This window comes from Syngnathoides biaculeatus, chromosome 13 (assembly GCF_019802595.1).
Source record: "Syngnathoides biaculeatus isolate LvHL_M chromosome 13, ASM1980259v1, whole genome shotgun sequence".
NCBI classification, from domain to species: domain Eukaryota; kingdom Metazoa; phylum Chordata; class Actinopteri; order Syngnathiformes; family Syngnathidae; genus Syngnathoides; species Syngnathoides biaculeatus.
Window position 1 is genome coordinate 21,465,281 of NC_084652.1, and position 21,760 is coordinate 21,487,040.

Here is a 21,760-nt window from a genome sequence, read left to right on the forward strand (position 1 = left end):
GGGTTAACCTGACAGGATAAAGCTGTGGCTGTCACAGTTGAGGCTCGTTCTTCTGCCAGGTAAATTTGCACGCATCTAACAATTGACCCCGCCGTAGAAATTGCGTCATACGCGTCACTGACCAATCAGAGGCAAGTGATCTGCATAAACCACGCCCCTTTTTGCACCCGCCATTCCCTCAGACAACGTTGCATGGTTCAGTATAGCTTTTGTAGCGTTTTATCGCGTATTTGGGTTCTTTAACAATAGATATGTTTAAGAGGTGTAGTCACGGACTTTGTAATAGTGACGACAGGTATCCTGAAAGGCTAGTTGGTGGAGTTCAATTCGTACCCTTTCCAAAATCGAAGACCCAGTACGAAAAATGTCTGGATCAAACTTTGTGGAAGACCGCATCATCAACTGAATCCATCTAATATCAACCGGAACAGAAGACCGAGTACGAAAAATGTCTTTGATGGATCAAACTTCGTGGAAGATCGTATGATCAACTGAATCCATCTAAAATCAACCGGAACAGATATGTTTGCACAAAGGTATGCCGTATATTTGATTTTCAATACATGTCTCATATAAATGAATTAGCAGTTCTTCGCTTCCATAACAGAGCTACGTGTGAATGATTGACAGACACTTGATCTGTGTTGAGCGATATTTTGCGATGATCTGACTGCACAAACGTGTCTCTGTTCGGCGGCTCCCGAGCTAAGCTAAACCGGACTAGCGAGTCTTAAAAGCCTTCGACGTGCACCGAGACACCAAGACTGAAGGAAGGATGTTTGAGGACACTATAAAATAGTGATTGTCGTACTCGGTCGGGACTTACGTAGGTTCGGCACTAATTCAAGAATAATTATTGAGGGGAGCGCGTGACGTTACACAAAGAAAACGAGAGAAACAACTCGTAAATCAAGCCTCGCCTTCTTTTCCTTCATACGGCGGTTCACAAACGGCTATACAGATACACATACAGATTCTGCACACAAGTGTGATATGTAACACGAAAATAGGAAACTGTCAATGACGAATTCGTCTTTGGGTTATAATATATTATATTATGTGGCTTCTCGGTCTTCCTCTGTCTCCGGAAAGATCTCGTGCTAATATCAATGGTTTCTCCGCCGATATATCGATATGCATGTAAATACCATTGAAATACCCCTCGCTGAAATACTTGAAGCCCTGCTGTCTGCTTTTCAACGATATTTCACTGTTAGCTAAGAATGGGAGTGAGAAATCAGGTGGTAAATCGGACAGTTTCGCTCTAGTCTTTTCTTGCTGCGTCGCCATTTTTGCTCGTTTGTCTGAAGTTAGCAGACGTGGGGTGACGTAACTTCAGGAGGCGTGGTTAAGTGCCCTGTACGGAGGGGTCAATTACTGGCTCTTAGCCCCTTAGCTATAGCCTCTCGTGCAGGTAAATTTGCACGCATCTAACAATTACTGGCTATAGCCTCTTGTGCCGGTACTGTATAAGCAACAACATACTTTATGAGGCGGCACGGTGGCGCAGCTGTTCAATCCCAGATCTCCCTGTCTGGAGTTTGCAAGTTCTCCCCGTGTCTGCGTGTGTGTAAACGTGGCTCCTTCCCGTCGAGAGCTGGGATTGGCTGCAGCATTCCTGCAACCACCATGCGGCTAAGAAAATGGATGGATGGATATATATGTGTAAGCACACAACACTTCCTGGTTACTATTTACGGCAATGCGTGCATACAACGCTGATTGGCTGTCAGTTTTCCAGCCCGGCTCATATGAATGTCTGAGTGAGAGAGGAATTTCGATAATACTTTTCCAATTTAGAGATGTTTCTGTTCGTGCTCCCATTCCTATTAGTTTCGACAAAGTCTTCCTTTAAGAATGCAGGCAATCATTTATGCAACATTTGTTAAGAACTCATATATACAAGTGTAAAAGGTAGTATAAAGAAACTGAAAACAAGAAGCTGTTTCACTCTTGACACAGTGGATATAAAAAGTGTACACACCCCTGTTCAAATGCCAGCATTTTGTGATGTATAATAATGTAAATAATTTTTTTTCTCTCATAATGTAATATGTATCCTGAACAAGTCACTGGAAGAAAATCTTATAAAGCAGCCAAAATAAACAAATAAATAGATAAATAAAAGTAAATATCCACACCCTTCACTAATACTTTGTTGTAGCACCGATGGCTTACACTACTACGCGATTCAGTTAGTCTGGGACATCTGTATCTCTGTATGTATCATGTTCCATGGAATATACAATACTTACTTGTATATGAAGTTTTGTTTTTGTACCCTTCCCTGACTGACAGTTTTAAACAACAAGATCTCTCTAATGCAGTGGTCGGGAACCTATGGCCCGCGAGCCACACCTGGCTCTTTTGGTGCTTGCATATGGCTCGGAGAGTCCTCATAACAACATACTGTACATGTGATTTCTGTCGTGCAGAGAAGGTTTGTCCTAGTAGGGTTGCCATAGTTTGGGGTGGCAGGCAACGCAAATGAAGCAAAGACAGTTTTTCCTAGTGGGGTTGCCATAGTTTAGTGTGGCCGTCGATGTCCATAGGTTTCGGGTCGAACGCCGATCGTGTCCGAACAACTACGTAATTATGGAAATGCTTTTGACAAAGGTCGCTCAAAGAAAAAATTATGAGTACCACCGAAGTTTTCAAGAGGACAGCCTTTGTGGAGAGGGAGGGTTCTGCTGTGTGTCTACATTCACAGATGGGGAGAATGCCAAAGCTTGATGTTGCCAATAAACATTTTGCAAACTTCGCATGAAAACAAGATAATCAAACAAATAAACTACATGCCTTTGTCGGCAAGAACCGTTCACCATTGTACCATCATGACGGCAAATCACATTGAATTATGTTCACGATAAGCGGATGGAAGTCTCAACGTATGCATGAAGCTTAATCTCACGACATATGAAGCACCACAAGTCGCACTAATTATCAGTACTTTTGTCATCATTGGTTAGCTGCATCATCATATCATAATGTTATTTAAAAGAATTCAGAGACTTATTGTACTCTAAAAGTGTTAGTCTTACATAAATGCCAAATTCTCCTGTACATAGTTTTTAAAATACTGTATGGCTTTTTCAAAATTACATTTTAAAATATTTGGCCTTTATGGCTCTCTCAGTCTAAAAGGTTCCCGATGCCAGCTCTAATACCACTCGCACTCACAATCAGGTTACCAACCAGTTCAGGGTGTACCCTGCCTGAAGATAGCTGGGATAGGCTGCAGCACGCCCGTGACCTTTGTGAGGATATATATAGGTGGCACGTTGGTGCAGCTGTAGGGCGTTGGCCTCACAGTTCTGAGAACAGGGTTCAAATCCGGGCCCACCTGTGTGGAGTTTGCATGTTCTCCCAGTGCCTGCGTGGGTTTTCTTCGGGCACTCCGGTTTCCTCCCACATCCCAAAAACATGCATTCAATGAAGACTCTCAATTGCCCGTAGGTGTGATTGTGAGTCTGGTTGGGATTGGCTCGACCACTCCCGCGACCCTTGTGGGATAAGTGGTTCAGAAAATGGATGGATAGATGGATTTTGGATGGAAAAAAAAAAAATTCTTGCTTATGAAGGGATAAACTGCCAATCTGTATTTTTGGGGTTGCCCCCCCCCCCCCAAAAAAAAAAAAAGTTTAATCAAAAACAAAAGAAAAAAAAAATCAAAACAAATTTGGAAAACAACTTAGGGTGGACAAAAATGCATAGATGGGTGAATCCACGAGTGTGCATAAGTCCACTGTATTGAGAGTTAGTCGTATGTGATATCATGCATGGAAATTCAACATTTAAAGTTTTATCTGACTTTAGATGCATACTGTACATATTCTAGAGGTTCCACTATATTGTGACTACATGTACTGTAATTAAATCTATCTTGGAAGTATTTGGTAACTGGTAAATGGACTGCACTTCCAGTATCTAGTACTTTATTCACACCATCACAGGGTCCAAAGCACTTGACAAAACCTCACAATGACCCATTCATGCAAAAATGAGCAACTGCTCCCATGCAAGTCAATGCCAGGACCACTGGTCGCAAATTAGGGTTCAGTCTCTTGCCCAAGGACACTTCGACATGCAGGTAGTCGTAGCCGGGATTTGAAAGGTCAGTGGACAACCCACTCTACCTATTGAGCCACAGCTTGCTCAAAACTTGTTGTTTGTCAATTAGGTTTGTCAAAGCTGACAATAGCTCACATTAATGAAGACTTCACCACTCCTTTGACATGATTCTTATAATGGCAATTATCAGTTGCTCTTTTTCACTTTGGATTCATGGTATTGATCTCAGTTAGCTAACCTAGCCATGTTCATCTAAATACGCAATTTATTCTACCACAATTGTTCATTCTGGAACAAGTTGTACTAACTCTTTTCTTTTTACACAGGGGGTGAAAGGAGAAAAGGGTAGACCAGGAGAAAAGGTATGATTCATCACTTGGGTGCCTTATTTCCGACTACAAAATTGCATTTCATTTTTTTCTGACCTAACCAGTCTATACACCTAAATAAACAGTAGTCTCTGCGTCCTGCAAGGGTGATCGTGGTGCTGATGGTCTTCACATCGCAGGACCACCTGGGCCTCCCGGACCTCCTGGACCCGTCATTAATCTCACAGATGTATGCACATGTTTCTCCATCCATATTCTTTTTATTCCACCTATCGTAGATGAGGAAAGAGACTGTATATCGTAGAGGGATCACAAATAAGAGGTAGGACCCATAAAGGCAGAGAAGCATGCTCAGGCAATTCAGAATCTTCTACAGTATTAATCAGACACATGTTTTTCAACTACGGGAGGAAGCTGGAGTATTACTATGAGGCCGATTCACATCCTCTCATTTGCTAGTACAATTCATTGCTCAATTCAAATACTGTATCCGATATTTTATTGACCACCTAAGAACAGTGTTCCCTGTCAGAAGATGACATACTTGTAATTTGAAACACCAACATATGAATAACTACATATTTGAGCCAAACTAAATGGCTTCTGTTGAAAAATAAAACATTTGTTTATCAAAATTGATCACCTACTTTTCAGTCCAGTGACCAATGACCATGTCTGGGCCAATCTGCATCCAATTAAATGGAATTAAATAACTTTTCTTCTTCTTCTTTTTCGTTTCCTGTCAGCTTGTCCCGTTAGGGGTCATCACAGCATGTCATCTTTTTCCATCAAAACCTATCTCGTGCATCTTCCTCTCTAACACCCACTGTTCTCATGTCCTCTCTCATCCATCAACCTTTTCTTTGGTCTTCCTCTTGCTCTTTTGCCTGGCAGATCCATCCTTAGAGGATGGACCTCAACACCCTTCTACCAATATACTCACTCTTTCGCCTCTGAACACACTCCATCTAGAGCCTGTCTCACCTCTTTCCGAAAGGCCACACAACAGTCTTCCTTTCTCAACTTCCACCACCTGATTCTCTGTCTACCTTTGTCTTGTTAATTTTTCTGGCCGCTACCTGAGTCATCCTACACACTAACATCCTATGTTGTCGAGCTACACTCTACTCCACCAGTACCTTACAATCAGTTACCTCCTTCAGATGACATCGTCTGCAGAAAATGTAATCCACCTACGTGCTTCTACCTCCATTCTTGTAGGTCACGCTTTGGTTCTGCCTCTTCTTGAAAAAAAGTGTTCACTACAGCTTTTCCATCCTTTTTGCAAAGTCCACCACCATTTGACCCTCAAAGTTTCTTGGCTGAATGCCGTACTTACCTATATCACTTCTTCATCGCCCCAGTTTCCTTCGTCAACATGTCCATTGAAATCTGCACCAATCACAACTCTCTCTGTGTCTGGGATGCTCAGGACAACTTCATCTAGTTCCTTCCAGAATTTCTCTTTAAACTCGAGGTCATATCCTACCTGTGGGGCATAGCCGCTAATCACATTATACACAACACCCTCAATTTCAAGTTTCAGCCTCATCACTCGATCTGATACTCTTTTCACCGCCAAGACATTCTTAGCTAACTCTTCCTTTAAAATAACCCCTACTCCATTTCTCTTCACATCTACTTCATGGTAAAATAATTTAAACCCTGCTCCTAAGCTTCTAGCCTTACTCCCTTTCCACTTGCTCTCTTGGATGCACAATATATCAACCTTTCTCCTAATCATCATTGTCAACTAACTGCTGAAATTTTCCTGTCAAAGTCCCAACATTCAAAGTCTCTACACACAAGTGTAGGTTCTGTGCATACCTCTTCTTCTTCTGCTGACCAAGTAGCTTTCCACCTTTTTTTTGCCTTTGATCTACATTATCTTAATTTCTACCTACGCCTTGCAGATTAAGAGGCAGACGTAGTTAGCCTGGGCCACGGCCTATCCCTTATGGAGTTTGTTTGATGAGCACTCATATATGTTTGGCACAGTTTTACGCCGGATGCCCTTCCTGCCGCAACCCTCTGCATTTATCTGCGCTTGGGACCGGCCTGCAGGACGCACAGTAATTGTGCCCCCCTTCAAGCTGCAGATAGTTAAAACAAGCAATCAAATAAACAAAGTCAGCACATAACATACATAATTCACATACTACCTAATCTATATTAAAGTTAAAGTTGGATAAAAGCAATCAAATAAACACAGTCAGCACATCAGGTACACAAATCACATACTATCTGTGAAAAATATAAAGGATATGGCAATTTAAAGGATATGTGGATGGAAGAAATTCAAACCACAATGGCCCTAACTCTAGTAGTTGAAGGTTGAGTCCACATTCAATGTTTGGTCCTTGTTGTATACTCTACATAGGTAATGTTGTTATCGCGCTAGGTTAACTTTGGCCGAGCACCTTCAATGGGAACGATACGGCAGGAATTTGGATACTAAGATGTACTAAGATAAGACTTGTTAAATTTCCTATAAATCCTCACGGTCCTCGTCGTACAAGTTATGAAGTTACTCACGTTCGATGTTTCTTCAACAGCACGGTTTGATTGCAAATATGTCTCGTTGTTAGCCAGCTAAGCTAAGATGGTCTGGGCCTATAAGTAAGTTTACGTTGACGTTTCCACTTGCCCAACCTCCTACTAAGTACTCACGGTCCCGGTTGTAAACGAAACATAGGTTTTGCCGGGCGTGTAAGTACTAACGTTTGATGTTAAATATTAGTTCAGCTCAGTTAAATATTAGAATACAGACGCGTTTTGTTTTTAGCGACATGGGCTAATCTAATTTAGGCCGAGCGACTTCAATGCAAACGATACGACTCCAATTTGGGTACTAAGATTACACGGATGATTTTAGTCCACTGAAGTCGTCCCCAGGATTGTCCCACGTCGAGTATTCACAACATTCAGTCAAAATTCAGCAGGATTTATTGAATTACAATCAGGCTGGCCAGAGCCTTCTGTTTAAGTTGCTTTGGGGACCTGAAGCAAAATAACTTTTCTTGTGTGTACTATATTCTGTCTGCAGTTGCTCCTCAATGTCACAGAGAATATATTCAATTTCACAGAGATCAGAGGACCACCAGGGCCCATGGTAAGTTGTAAATACATGCAATATATAAATGCAAAGGGAATACATTTCTTGTTTCATGCTTACTTCTCCAAACTGATGCATGCAATTGTGGTTGTTTGTGTGTGTTATATTGCATGCAACAGGGACCCGAGGGCTTGCCTGGTAAAGCTGGATTTCCTGTAAGATATTTTTCAGAGACATGTTCACTTTATTGTAGGAAGAAAAATGTGCATCATATTTATGGATTGCTACAGTATATTATATAAAAAAAAAAAAACAATTGTTTGTGCTGTCATTGACCTTCTAGAACAGGTCAAATTCACCAATAGCTGTGAATATTATCTTCGTCTCTGCTTCATAGCTGTAGGATATTATCCTAATACTTTGAAACAATGAAAGATTACTTCTTCTCAAATTTCATCTCCAGGGCCCCAGAGGACCAAAAGGAGATGTGGGCCCTCCAGGAATCCAGGGTCCATCAGGGCTCAAGGTGAGAGAACAGACTGTGTATTGCAATAACAAAATATATTGCTACATGCAAAATGAATAAATACATAAAATACTTCAAAGGTGTGTAATCGTATTGACAACGAGAATTTAAGAATGGGACAAATATGGTGTCTATTTTCTCTCTTAACAGGGAGCAAAGGGAGAGCCAGGTGTGACTATTGCTGCAGATGGATCACATTTAGCTGCACCAAGAGGCCCCCATGGGCCCAGAGGCGTCAAGGTTGTCCTTCAACCCTTTACAGTATATATACATATATATATATATATATATATATATATATGTGTGGGTGTGGGTGTTTTCACAAAATCTGGATATTGAACAGTTTTGTGTATACTTTTTATATGTATTGAAGCCTTGTACCTGTTTTTAGTAATCTGCTTGGTTAGTTTACAGCATTGTGCTGTTTAACAAGTAGAAACAATATATCCATCCAGCCACGATCTGAGCTGCTTATCCTCACAAGAGTCGTGGGAGTGCTGGAGCCTATCCCAGCTAACTTTGCGCAGGAGGCGGGGTCCACCATGAACTGGTTGCCATCAATAGCACTCGGAACAATATAGAACAGGAGGGTCATTTCTTGGAGCTGAATTTGCCTTAATTTGTTATTTTACAAAGATTTTATTTTATGATTTGTATTCAGTTTTAATTAAGAGATATTGTTCACCAATACTCTGATTTAAAAAAAAAAAGGGGGGGGGGCCATAGCTCAGTGGTTAGAGCATTGGTTTTGTAAACCATGGGTTGTGAGTTCATTTCTCACTGGGGCCTCCACTCTCCAAGTGGGATTGCATCAGGAAGAGCATCTGGTGTAAAAACTGTGCCAAACTAAAATGAGCGTTCATCTGAGATGACACGCTGTGGCAACCCCTAACGGGACAAGCCAAAAGCAAGTACAACACTCTGATTTAAAAAAAAAAATCAGAAGTAACTCACGAGTTACTCAGTGCTTGAGTACTTTTTTCACTGGATTCTTTCTTACTCTTATTCAAGTAATTAGAGGCTGAGGGAAGAGATCCTTATTAGATCTTGCTAACATATCATGATACATTTGGACTAACGAAAACCAAAATGTTTCGGTAGCACTTCACACTGTACACGTTGCCGCAAAGGTGAGACGGCTGGCCTCTATTTCTTTGTTGATCATGTTGCAGTGGCGGCTGGTCAATAGAGGGCACTAGGGCACCAACCCACTGCTGCCGAGCCATTTCAAAAAAGGAGAAAAGTGACATGATGAAAATGAGAATAAAATATCATTATACAAATATTCTAAAATACATGTACAGCAGCTGTATCAGCCAATCATACGACCATAAATTTTCCATGACCAGGTGCTCCTCGCAAAATTTCTGACAGAGGGTAACGAATGATTACAACAGTTGTCCAAGAGCCATTGAGCACCTATGGAGATCTTAAAAATACTGCTCAAAAAAGCATATAAAAGCTCGTTTAAAGTTTGCTGAACTTCATTTGGACAAGCTAGTTAAATATTGGAATAATATAGTCTGATTAGATGAAAGCAAAATTTAACTATTTGGATGCCATTATGCACTCCACATTTGGATGGCACGACACGTCACCTCACCCTAAAAACACCATACCAACAGTTCGGAGGTGGGAATATGACGGTGTGGGACTGCTTTACAGCAAATGGTAAGCAAGGCAAAGCAAATTCTTTTGCACTGTATAGCACATTTCATAGAAAAGGTAACTCAATGTCCTTTACATGATTAAAAGCATTGGAATACAAAGAAATAAAACATTTAAAACAGAAATGAAAAATAAAACAATTAAAAACAGCAAAACTGCAATACCACCTCCTTTTTTCCCGATTCAACACTTGTTCATAAAATAAAAATGTACTGGTGTTGCCTCATATAAAATTTCATTTAATAATAAATCCACATCGTAGGTAGCAATGATGTCATTAATCAACTTTGATTTGTTACCCAGTGACCTGATATTAAAAAGAGCTAGCCTCGCAGAGATAGCTGAAGACAATAATTTGGAAGATTCACATTTTATCCTCGCTAACTTTGTAGTTCTACTGTTTTTTTGTGCCATATCTCTGACAAACTTTCTGTCCCATATAATTCCAGGGTTGAAAATGCCTGATCATCACAGGGGTCTGAATTATTTTGGTAAAGACTCAGCAGATATCAGTCAGATTTGCAGATGAGATTTTTCAAGGGTGTAGGAGGGGCCATTCGCATTTTAGTGGACGGTGGTTTCAGCCGAGGGGGGATGGGAGGAAGATCTTGGTACGGTATGGGCTGGACTGCAACATTGACAATAGTCTTCACCCTATCCCTCAGACCTATCATTGCATTCAGGCTAGTAGAGATTGGGTTTTGTGTTGGGCTTGGCTCCAATGTGGCAGGGAGAGGTGTGGGAGATTGAAAGTGATGGCTCATCTCATTTGTCATTGCTCCTCCGATTGTTTTGATGACCCAAATGAGTCTATCTGGACTTTGTGTTGCCTTATCTCTTGTTCCTCCGATTGTTTGGGAACAACTGCATCCTTTTGTCCTTGAGTTTTGTTAGCCTTTCCACTATTTTCTTTTTGGGCTGGTGAATGACACACACAGTTAAAAATGTTGGCAGTCAATAACTTAACCCCTTGTCTATACAGACGGAAACAGTCTACCTTGTAAAGTTGCACGCGCTCCCAAAAAAGGCAGTAATTGTCAATGAAACTGACTGATACTGAAGTACGCACTTGGCTTTACCAATCATTAAATTGACGGAGCCTTGAGAAACATTCATCTCCAAATGATACAAGTGGGAGAGGTCCGCTGATACAGTGAAGAAAATAAGTACTTGAACACTCTGCTATATTGCAAGTACTCTCACTTAGAAATCATGGAGGCGTCTGAAATTTTCATCGTAGGTGCATGTCCACTGTGAGAGTCTTCTTTTCCTTTCGGCTTGTCCCGTTAGGGGTCGCCACAGCGTGTCATCTTTTGCCATCTTAGCCTATCTCCTGCATCTTCCTCTCTAACCCCAACTGCCCTCATGTCTTCCCTAAACCACATCCATAAACCTTCTCTTTGGTCTTCCTCTCGCTCTTTTGCCTGGCAGCTCCATCCGCAACACCCTTCCACCAATATACTCACTCTCTCGCCTCTGAACATGTCCAAACCATCGAAGTCTGCTCTCTCGAACCTTGTCAGCAAAACATCCAACTTTGGCTGTCCGTCTAATGAGCTCATTTCTAATCCTATCCACCCTGCTCACTCCGAGCGAGAACCTCAACATCTTCATTTCTGCTACCTCCAGTTCTGCTTCCTGTTGTTGCTTCAGTGCCACCGTCTCTAATCCGTACATCATGGCCGGCCTCACCACTGTTTTGTAAACTTTGCCCTTCATCCTAGCAGACACTCTTCTGTCACATAACACACCAGACACCTTTCGCCAGCTGTTCCAACCTGCTTGGACCCGTTTCTTCACTTCCTGACCACACTCTCCATTGCTCTGTATTGTTGACCCCAAGTATTTGAAGTCGTCCACCCTCGCTATCTCTTCTCCCTGTAGCCTCACTCTTCCCCCTCCACTTTTCTCATTCACGCACATATATTGTGTTTTACTTCGGCTAATCTTCATTCCTCTCCTTTCCAGTGCATGTCTCCATCTTTCTAATTGTTCCTCTGCATGCTCCCTGCTTTCACTGCATATCACAATATCATCTGCGAACATCATGGTCCAAGGGGATTCCAGTCTAACCTCATCTGTCAGCCTATCCATTACCACTGCAAACAGGAAGGGGCTCAGAGCTGATCCCTGATGCAGTCCCACCTCCACCTTAAATTCCTCTGTCACACCTAAGGCACACCTCACCATTGTTCTGCTACCATCATACATGTCCTGTACTATTTTAACATACTTCTCTGCCACACCAGACTTACGCATGCAGTACCACAGTTCCTCTCTTGGTACTCTGTCATAGGCTTTCTCTAGATCCACAAAGACACAATATAGCTCCTTCTGACCTTCTCTGTACTTTTCCACGAGCATCCTCAAGGCAAATAATGCATCTGTGGTACTCTTTCTAGGCATGAAACCATACTGTTGCTCGCAGATACTTACTTCTGTCCTGAGTCTAGCCTCCACTACTCTTTCCCATAACTTCATTGTGTGGCTCATCAACTTTATTCCTCTATAGTTCCCACAGCTCTGAACATCCCCTTTGTTCTTAAAAATGGGAACTAGAACACTTTTCCTCCATTCTTCAGGCATCTTTTCGCCCGCTAGTATTCTGTTGAATAAGTTGGTCAAAAACTCCACAGCCATCTCTCCAAATTGCTTCCATACCTCTATCGGTATGTCATCAGGACCAACTGCTTTTCCATTTTTCATCCTTAGTAGTGCCTTTCTGACTTCCCCCTTAGTAATCATTTCCACTTCCTGGTCCATCACTCTTGCCTCTTCAACTCTTCCTTCTCTCTCATTTTCTTCATTCATCAACTTCTCAAAGTATTCTTTCCATCTATTTAGCACACTACCGGCACCAGTCAACACATTTCCATCTCTATCCTTAATCACCCTAACCTTCTGCACATCCTTCCCATCTCTATCCCTCTGTCTGGCCAACCTGAAGAGATCCTTTTCTCCTTCTTTTGTGTCCAACCTGGTGTACATGTCTTCATATGCCTCTTGTTTAGCCTTTGCCACCTCTACCTTTGCCCTACGTCGCATCTCGATGTACTCCTTTCGCCTCTCCTCAGTCCTCTCAGTATCCCACTTCTTCTTCGCTAATCTCTTTCCTTGTATGACTCCCTGTATTATGGGGTTCCACCACCAAGTCTCCTTCTCCCCTTTCCTACCAGATGACACACCAAGTACTCTCCTGCCTGTCTCTCTGATCACCTTGGCTGTCGTCGTCCAGTCTTCCGGGAGCTTCGGTTGTCCATCGAGAGCCTGTCTCACCTCTTTCCGGAAGGCCGCACAACATTCTTCCTTTCTCAGCTTCCACCACATGGTTCTCTGCTCTACCTTTGTCTTCTTAATCTTCCTACCCACCACCAGAATCATCCTACATACTACCATCCTATGCTGTTGAGCTACACTCTCCCCTACCACTACTTTACAGTCAGTAACCTCCTTCAGATTACATCGTCTGCCACAAAATATAATCTACCTGCGTGGTTCTACCTCCGCTCTTGTAGGTCACTATATGTTCCTCCCTCTTCTGGAAATAAGTGTTCACTACAGCCATCTCCATCCTTTTTGCAAAGTCCACCACCATCTGCCCTTCAAAGTTCCTTTCCTGGATGCCGTACTTACCCATCACTTCTTCATCGCCCCTGTTTCCTTTACCAATATGTCCATTACAATCTGCACCAATCACAACTCTCTCGCCGTCTGGGATGCTCAGAACTACTTCATCTAGTTCCTTCCAGAATTTCTTTTTCAACTCTAGGTCACATCCTACCTGTGGTGCATAGCCGCTAACCACATTATACATAACACCCTCAATTTCAAATTTTAGTCTCATCACTCGATCTGATACTCTTTTCACCTCCAAGACATTCTTAGCCAGCTCTTCCTTTAAAATAACCCCTACTCCATTTCTCTTCCCATCTACTCCGTGGTAGAATAACTTAAACCCTGCTCCCAAACTTCTAGTCTTACTACCTTTCCACCTGCTCTCTTGGATGCACAGAATATCAACCTTTCTCCTAATCATCATGTCAACCAACTCCTGAGCTTTTCCTGTCATAGTCCCAACATTCAAAGTCCCTACACTCAGTTGTAGGCTCTGTGGATTCCTCTTTTTATTCTGACGCTGGATCCGGTTTCCTCCTCTTCTTTGTCTTCGACCCATGTCCACTGTGAGAGTGATAATCTAAAAAGAAAAATCCAGAAATCACAATGTATGATTTTTTAAATGATTTATTTGTGTGATACAGCTGCAAATAAGTATTTGAACACCTGTCGATCAGCTAGAATTCTGACCCTCAAAGACCTGTTAGTCCGCCTTTAAACGTCCACCTCCACTCCATGTATTATCCTGAATCAGATGCACCTGTGTGAGGTCGTTAGCTACATGAAGATACCTGTCCACCCCATACAATCAGTAAGACTCAAACTTGTAACATTGCCAGACCAAAGAGCTGTCCAAAGACACCAGAGACAAAATTCTACAACTCCACACGGCTGGAAAGGGCTACCGAGAAATTGCCAAGCAACTTGGTGAAAAAAGGTCCACTGTTGGAGCAATCATTAGAAAATGGAAGAAGCTCAACATGACGGTCAATCTCAATCAGAGTGGAGCCTCATGTAAGATATCATCTCACGGGGTCTCAATGATCCTTAGAAAGGTGAGGAATCAGCCTAGGACTACATGACAGGACTTGATCAATGACCTGAAAAGAGCTGGGACCACCGTTTCCAAGGTGACTGTTGGTAATGCACTAAAACGTCATGGTTTGAAATCATGCATAGCACGGAAGGTTCCCCTGCTTAAACCAGCACATGACAAGGCCCTTCTTAAATTTGCCAATGACCATTTGGATGATACAGAGGAGTCATGGGAGAAGGTTTTGTGGTCAGATGAGACAAAAAGGGAACTTTTTGGTCATAATTCCACGAACAGTATTTGGAGGAAGACGAATGCTGAGTTCCATCCCAAGAACACCATCCCTAATGTGAAGGATGGGGGTGGTAACGTCATGCTTTGGGGGTGTTTTTTCGCATTATGGGACAGGATGACTGCGGCCATATATTGTGAGATTTTGGGGAACAACCTCTTTCCCTCAGTCAGAGCATTGAAGATGAGTCGTGGCTGGGTCTTTCAACATGACAATGACCTGAAGCACACAGCCAAGAAAACCAAGGAGTGGCTCTGTAAGAAGCATATCAAGGTTCTGGCGTGGCCTAGCCAGTCTCCAGACCTAAACTCAATAGAAAATCGTTGGAGGGAGGTGAAACTCCATGTGAAACTCCAGCCCAGAAATCTGTCTGATCTATAGAGGATCTGTGTGGAGGATTGGGCCAAAATCCCTCCTGCGGTATGTGCAAACCTGGTGAAAAACTACAGGAAACGTTTGACCTCTGTAATTGCAAATTTGCAAATTTGTTCAATTGCCTATTTGCAGCTGTATCACGCAAATAAATTGTTAAAAAAAATTACATTGTGATTTTTGGATTTTTCTTTTTAGATTATCTCTCTCACAGTGAGCATGCACTTACGATGAAAATTTCAGACCCCTTCATGATTTTAAAGTAGGAAAACTTGCAACATAGCAGGGTGTTCAAACGTTTGTTTTCTTCACTGTAGAAACTTCAGAATCCAAACATTGCACTTTTGTTAGGAGATTAATGAAAGCTCGCTTCAGTACCTCTGATTGATGCTTGAGAACATCCAGGGCCCATGTGTGTATATTGACAAATTTTACAGTTAGGTGCTGATTAGTTATCTCCACAATTTTTTGAACGATATCAGACACCATGTCATTAATAAAACACAGTATTTGGGTGTTCTACTCACTGTAAAAGCGTTTCACAGCCTTGATGGCTCCATCACCAACTATCATTATTTGGGGTCTCAATTTTTTCATACCTTTCAGTGATAGTGGGGATGAACATTCTTGGCCAGGGTCTCGTAAAAGTGGCTCAAATCAATTTTTAAGTCTGATGTTAATGCTTTGCATTGACTCACATTCTTTTTTCTTGCTCTTTGCTGTGATGACCCTCCATGGCCGCTCACTCAGGGTTGAGGCAGCCCACAATGCAGCCCAGCCGCATTCCATGATAATCTCCTGGTGTTGCATCCTCCTTTTTAAATGTCTCAAATCTTTGGGTTTTCCTCCCAGTAAATTTCAGGAATAGTGCTGGATGATCCATTACTGTTTCCACAGTCCACATCTGTCCTCATTGTTGAGCTAAGTGCCTATCTCTTTGCCCACTTCTGATTAACATTTTGAGACATCCGTAGATTTGTTTCATCCCCCGACTGTCCATTAACATCCACATACAACTCAAGACGGTGGATTTTCATTTGCAGTATTGATATCCTAGGCAGTAGTCCGCGATGGTCATCAGTGGAAAAGGAAGGCATCTCAACAGCTGGTCTCCTTCCTAACACCAGGCAATGTGCTTATTAGCAGGCCATGCTCACATAGGATGAGAGGGAATCCGAAAATATTGGAATATGGCAACAAGTTATCTTCAAAAAAGGGGAAAAAAGTACAGTCCCACGGGTTTAAAAAGTATTCAGCAGTAGGTGCTTCTAATTTTTTTTAGAAGAAATAAAACTAGGTTATCAGCAAGAAAAAGAAATAAAACGAGCTTATCATCAAGAAAAACATCAAGATGGAGGCAAAGCAAGAAAAAAAGCGTCCGCAATCTACACGAGTGAGAGGTAGACTGGTACTGTTAAAGTACTTTATTAAGGAGGGGCAGAGACATTTTTGAGAACAATTTCCTGCCATCTAGTGGGATGATGATGAATGAAATGATGGTGGACATTTCAGCAGGATAATGATCCAAAATATACTGCCAAGGAAATTCTCAATTGGTTTCAAAGAAAAAAATAAAGCTGCTAGAATGGCTCATCCAATTGAATCCAATTCCAAATATATGGAAAGATGAAACTTCTTTTTTTTTTCAGCTTGTCCCGTGTCATCTTTTTCCATCTAAGCTTATCTCGTGCTTCCTCCTCTCTAAAACCCACCCAGGTCCTCCCTCACAATATCCATCAACCTTTTCTTTGGTCTTCCTTTCGTTCTTTTGCCTGGCAGCTCCGGCATCGAAGTCTGCTCTCTCTAACATTGTCTACAAAACATCCAACTTTGGCTGTCCCTCTAATGAGCTAATTTCTAATCCTATCCATCCTGTTCACACCAAGCGAGAACCTCAGCATCTTCATTTCTGCTACCTCCAGTTCTGCTTCCTGTTGTTTTTTCAGTGTCACTGTCTCTAATCCGTATCTCATGGCCGGCCTCACCACTGTCTTATAAACTTTGGCCTTCATTCTAGCAGAGACTCTTCTGTCACATAGAACACCAGACACCTTCCGCCAACTGTTCCATCCCGCTTGGACCCGTTTCTTCACTTCCTTACCATACTCAACATTGCTCTCTATTGTTGACCCCAAGTATTTGAAGTCATCCACCTTTGCTATCTCTTCTCCCTGGAGCTTCACTCTTCCCTCACCACCCCTTTCATTCACGCACATATTCTGTTTTACTTCGGCTAATCTTCATTCCTCTCCTTTCCAATGCGTACCTCCACTTTTCTAATTGTTGCTCTGCCTAGTCCCTGGTTTCACTGCAGATCACAATATCATCTGCGAACATCATGGTCCAAGGGGATTCCAGTCTAACCTCATCTGTCAGCCTATCCATTATGACTGCAAACAGGAAGGGGCTCAGCGCGGCTCCCTGATGCAGTCCCACCTCCACCTTAATTTCTTCTGACACATCTACGGCACATCTCACCGCTGTTCTGCTGCCCTCATACATATCCTGTACTATTCTAACATATTTCTCTGCCACACCAGACTTGCGCATGCAGTACCACAGTTTCTCTCTCGGTAGTCTGTCATAGGTTTTCTCTAGGTCCACAAAGACACAATGTAGCTCCTTCTGACCTTCTCTGTACCTTTCCACGAGCATCCTCAAGGCAAATAATGCATCTGTGGTACTCTTTCGAGGCATCAAACCATAATGTTGGTCAGAGATACGTACTTCTGTCCTGAGTCTAACCTCCACTACTCTTTCACATAACTTCATTGTGTGGATCATCATCTTTATTCCGCTATCGTTTCCATAGCACTGAACATTGTTTTTGTTCTTAAAAATGGGGACTATCACACGTCTCCTCCATTCTTCTGGGATCTTCTCTCCCACTAGTATTCTATTGAATAAGTTGGTCAAAAACTCCACAGCCACCTCTCCAAATTGCTTCCATACCTACAAAGGTATGTCATCAGGACCAAATGTCTTTCCATTTTTCATTCTGTTCAATGCCTTTCTAACTTCCCCCTTACTAATCATTGCCATTTCCCGGTCATTCACGCTTGCCTCTTCAACTCTACCTTCTTTCCCATTCTCTTTATTCATTAACTTCTCAAAGTACTCTTTCCATCTATTTAGCACATTACTGGCACCAGTCAGCATATTTCCATCGCTATCCTTAATCACCTTTACTTGCTGTACATCCTTCCCATCACTATTTCTCTGTCTTGCCAACCTGTAGAGATCCTTTTTTCCCTCTTTCGTATCCAACCTGGTGTACATGTCGTCATATGCCTCTTGTTTAGCCTTTGCCACCTCTACCTTTGCCCTACGTCGCATCTCGATGTACTCCTTTCGCCTCTCCTCAGTCCTCTCAGTATCCCACTTCTTCTTCGCTAATCTCTTTCCTTGTATGACTCCCTGTATTATGGGGTTCCACCACCAAGTCTCCTTCTCCCCTTTCCTACCAGATGACACACCAAGTACTCTCCTGCCTGTCTCTCTGATCACCTTGGCTGTCGTCGTCCAGTCTTCCGGGAGCTTCGGTTGTCCATCGAGAGCCTGTCTCACCTCTTTCCGGAAGGCCGCACAATATTCTTCCTTTCTCAACTTCCACCATATCATTCTGTGCTCTACCTTTGTCTTCTTAATCTTCCTACTCGCTACCAGAGTCATCCTACGCACCACCATCCTATGCTGTCGAGCTACACTCGCCCACCACTCCCTTCCAGTCAGTAACCTCCTTCAGATTACATTGTCTGCATAAAATATAATCCACCTGCAAGCTTCTACCTCCGCTCTTGTAGGTCACTCTATGTTCCTGTCTCTTCTGGAAATAAGTGTTCACCACTGCTAATTCCATCCTTTTTGCAAAGTCCACCACCATCTGCCCATCAAAGTTCCTTTGCTGAATGCCGAATGGAAAGATGAAACTCCAGGTCGATAAACCCCACGGAACCTTAAAGATATCAAAACTTGTGTGGAGGAAAGGGCCAAAATCACATCAAAGCTGTGCGTATGACTAGTTACGCCACATATGAGTTGCCTTATTAGTTTCTCAGCTTTTTTGTTGTACTGTCTTTGCCTGTACTCTATGTATGGAATACATCAACATCTGTTGAAATTTTCACGTCAATGGCAGCATCAAAGCTTACAGACACGTTTTGGAGACATGGCAATCACAGAATCTTTAGCGTAAAGATGTTCAGCCAATTTGCAAGTAAGAGATCGGTGATGGTGTAAACCTAATTTTCTGCTTAGTGTTTATTTTAGTTTTACATAAATCTTTAATTATTAATTCTTGATTAATCCTTATAACTAATTTCCAAACACTTTTCCTCTCTGCACCATTTTTTTTATATCGTTGTCCTCAAAGGAATAGCCTTTCTTTATAAGATGTAAACAAAATTGCTGACTCAGGCCCCCAAGAGCGACCCTCTGATGTTTTTTATTCTTATGTATTTGTGTACCTGTCGCTTGGTCTTGCTCCTCCAAAGGTCCTCTGTGCTGCCTAAAAACATTGCTTACGTTGCTTCTAAGGATTTTGTGCTCAACAACCAAGATCCATCCATCCATGAGCCAAACTGCTCATCCTCACAAGCATCAAGGGAAAGCTGGAGCCTATCCCAGCTAGCTTCATGCAAAACACCCTGAACTGGTCCCCAGTCAGTCATCGACACCATCACTGAGCAGGAATGGAGCCCACGCTGCTCGCACCCAAGTCAGGCGTGTGTACCACTACACCATCAGTGACTTATCAACCAAGAGACCATTTGCCTCATGACCTCAATAAAAGAGAGAGCAGATACTGTACTCATGGAATATATTATCATTTAGTGTTACACGGCCCCACTCAGTAAAGTGACCCCTCTCTTTAATTGTAAAAGGATGTATGTATTGATCTCACAAATAATGAAAGAATGTGAGAGCCAAATAAATGTGTTTTTTCCACAATATAGTATATTTTCTTTTTGATAGGGTGCTCGTGGATTGCCTGGACCTGCAGGACCCATTGTAAGTTAATCATAATTGACACAATTAGTATTAAATTAAAAAAAAATTGTCATCTTGGAAATTTGGGCCCATATGCTCGACAGTATGCATTTATTTTGTTTCAAGACACCACGAAAACCTCTTGATTGGATCGGTCGATTTCTCAAGAGAAGATACAAAGACATCTCCTGTTCGTTTAGTGTTTCTCCATTTGTTTTTTTTAGGGCCCGCACGGACCCCCTGGACAAAAAGGAGAATATGGATTCCCTGGACGTTCTGTAAGTTATCTATGCCTAATGTGTGTTGAATTTTGAAACCCAAAAACATTTTGCTCCTCTGACAGGGACGACCTGGAATGCCTGGTAGGAAAGGGGAAAGAGGAGATTCTGTTGGCCGACCAGTAAGATTAAAAAAAAAAAGTTTTTATGTTCATCGTTACAAAATATTAGTTGTATAAAAGTTCAAATGAATGTGCCAATGTCATATTCTCAGGGACCACCTGGTCCACCTGGTCCTCCAGGAAGAATTCTTGGATTGAATGTAGTAAGTGTTGATTTTGAAATTGTTCTTTATTGTCCTTGACTGGACTGTAAAGATAAAAAGGCAAGACATTTTGAAACCAGTGTTAACCTAGTCATTTACAGTTATTTCATGAACAGTGTGACCAGTTCAATGGGGGGGGCAGACTCAAAGCACAGAATCTTTTTAACGTTTCACACTTAATGCTCATGATTGAATTGGTGACTATTCACAACTATTTACTGCTCAATACGAGTTAAGTGTTCTTGGGTAATAATACGAATTAATTATTTATTTAATATTAATGATTTATTATTAATCATTAATACCTATCTGAATTGTAACCATATCTATTCTGAACACTGCAAACCCTCTCCCAATGAAGTCCCTATATTGACAAATATTTACCGTAGAACTGCTGGTCTTGAGCCCAGTCTGTTCTATCCATTTACTTCACAGCTTTGAGCAAATTGAAAATGTTCTTTTTTTTATCTTTACATCTTAATGAATTGTGACCTTTATCAACTCTCACTGATCCACCTTCATTATGTGATTATAGTTGATCCTTTCCACTTGAATTTTTCGTGGAACCATGTCAAGCGATGATTCCATTTTCAAAGCTGATAACGTGCTCTTTTTTTAAAGACAGTGTTCCAAGTGCGCCCCAGACCGCACTGCAAAAAGGGAAGAGTAAGTCTGAGTCAGACCATCGGATTGGTCCATTTCGGTTTGAAATAGGTGACCATCCGATCGGTCTGTTGGGGAGTGGATAGAGCAGCATGGCAGCTCTTTGGCCTCCCCATGTTGTCACCCCCACCTCCGTCCTTTCTTTACCTCATCTTCCTTATTGCATTTATGAGACTCCTTTTTATTGTGGTGTTGGGTGTGTGGGAAAGATTCCCCTAACTATTCTCTGTGGTCCTGATTAAAAATAATAATCTTTGGTGAATTCCAATCAACTAAATTGGATTATTAGGAAGAGTTTGTTAAAATATTCTGGAAAATTTCTGATTGGTATTCAACCTTTATTGACTTTGCTGTCTGGGGTTTGGTGCAAGGTCTCCTCTTCATATGTATCTAACCTTTTATTACCATGATGACGTGTGGCGGAGGTACTCTAGAGTATGTGATGAAGCAAGACAGCTCATTTTTTGGCAACGTGGTGACTTTGTCTGCCCCTGTCGTCCAAGTCAGAATAGTGCTAATACTGCAGCTGTGCTTACATTTTATCTTCTCCATGATAATGCCTCTGTGGAGTCTGACATAGGACTCACTTGATGACTTCACAAAG

At 42.0% G+C, this 21,760-nt stretch overlaps 1 protein-coding gene across 8 annotated transcripts in view; it reads left to right on the top strand.

The window, feature by feature from the left end:
- col15a1b (collagen, type XV, alpha 1b) overlaps positions 1 to 21,760 on the top strand; it is a 112,550-nt gene that overhangs the window by 75,609 nt on the left and 15,181 nt on the right. For all 8 annotated transcript variants that reach the window (XR_009797910.1, XM_061840379.1, XM_061840375.1 and 5 more), the window contains 10 exons: positions 4,398 to 4,433; positions 4,546 to 4,629; positions 7,447 to 7,512; positions 7,635 to 7,670; positions 7,919 to 7,981; positions 8,132 to 8,221; positions 19,936 to 19,971; positions 20,175 to 20,228; positions 20,294 to 20,350; positions 20,443 to 20,493. Coding sequence is in view for 7 of the 8 variants with exons in the window: in XM_061840379.1 (XP_061696363.1) it covers positions 4,398 to 4,433; positions 4,546 to 4,629; positions 7,447 to 7,512; positions 7,635 to 7,670; positions 7,919 to 7,981; positions 8,132 to 8,221; positions 19,936 to 19,971; positions 20,175 to 20,228; positions 20,294 to 20,350; positions 20,443 to 20,493 (573 nt within the window). In the remaining variant the exon portion in view is untranslated. The remainder of the gene's footprint in view (positions 1 to 4,397; positions 4,434 to 4,545; positions 4,630 to 7,446; positions 7,513 to 7,634; positions 7,671 to 7,918; positions 7,982 to 8,131; positions 8,222 to 19,935; positions 19,972 to 20,174; positions 20,229 to 20,293; positions 20,351 to 20,442; positions 20,494 to 21,760) is intronic.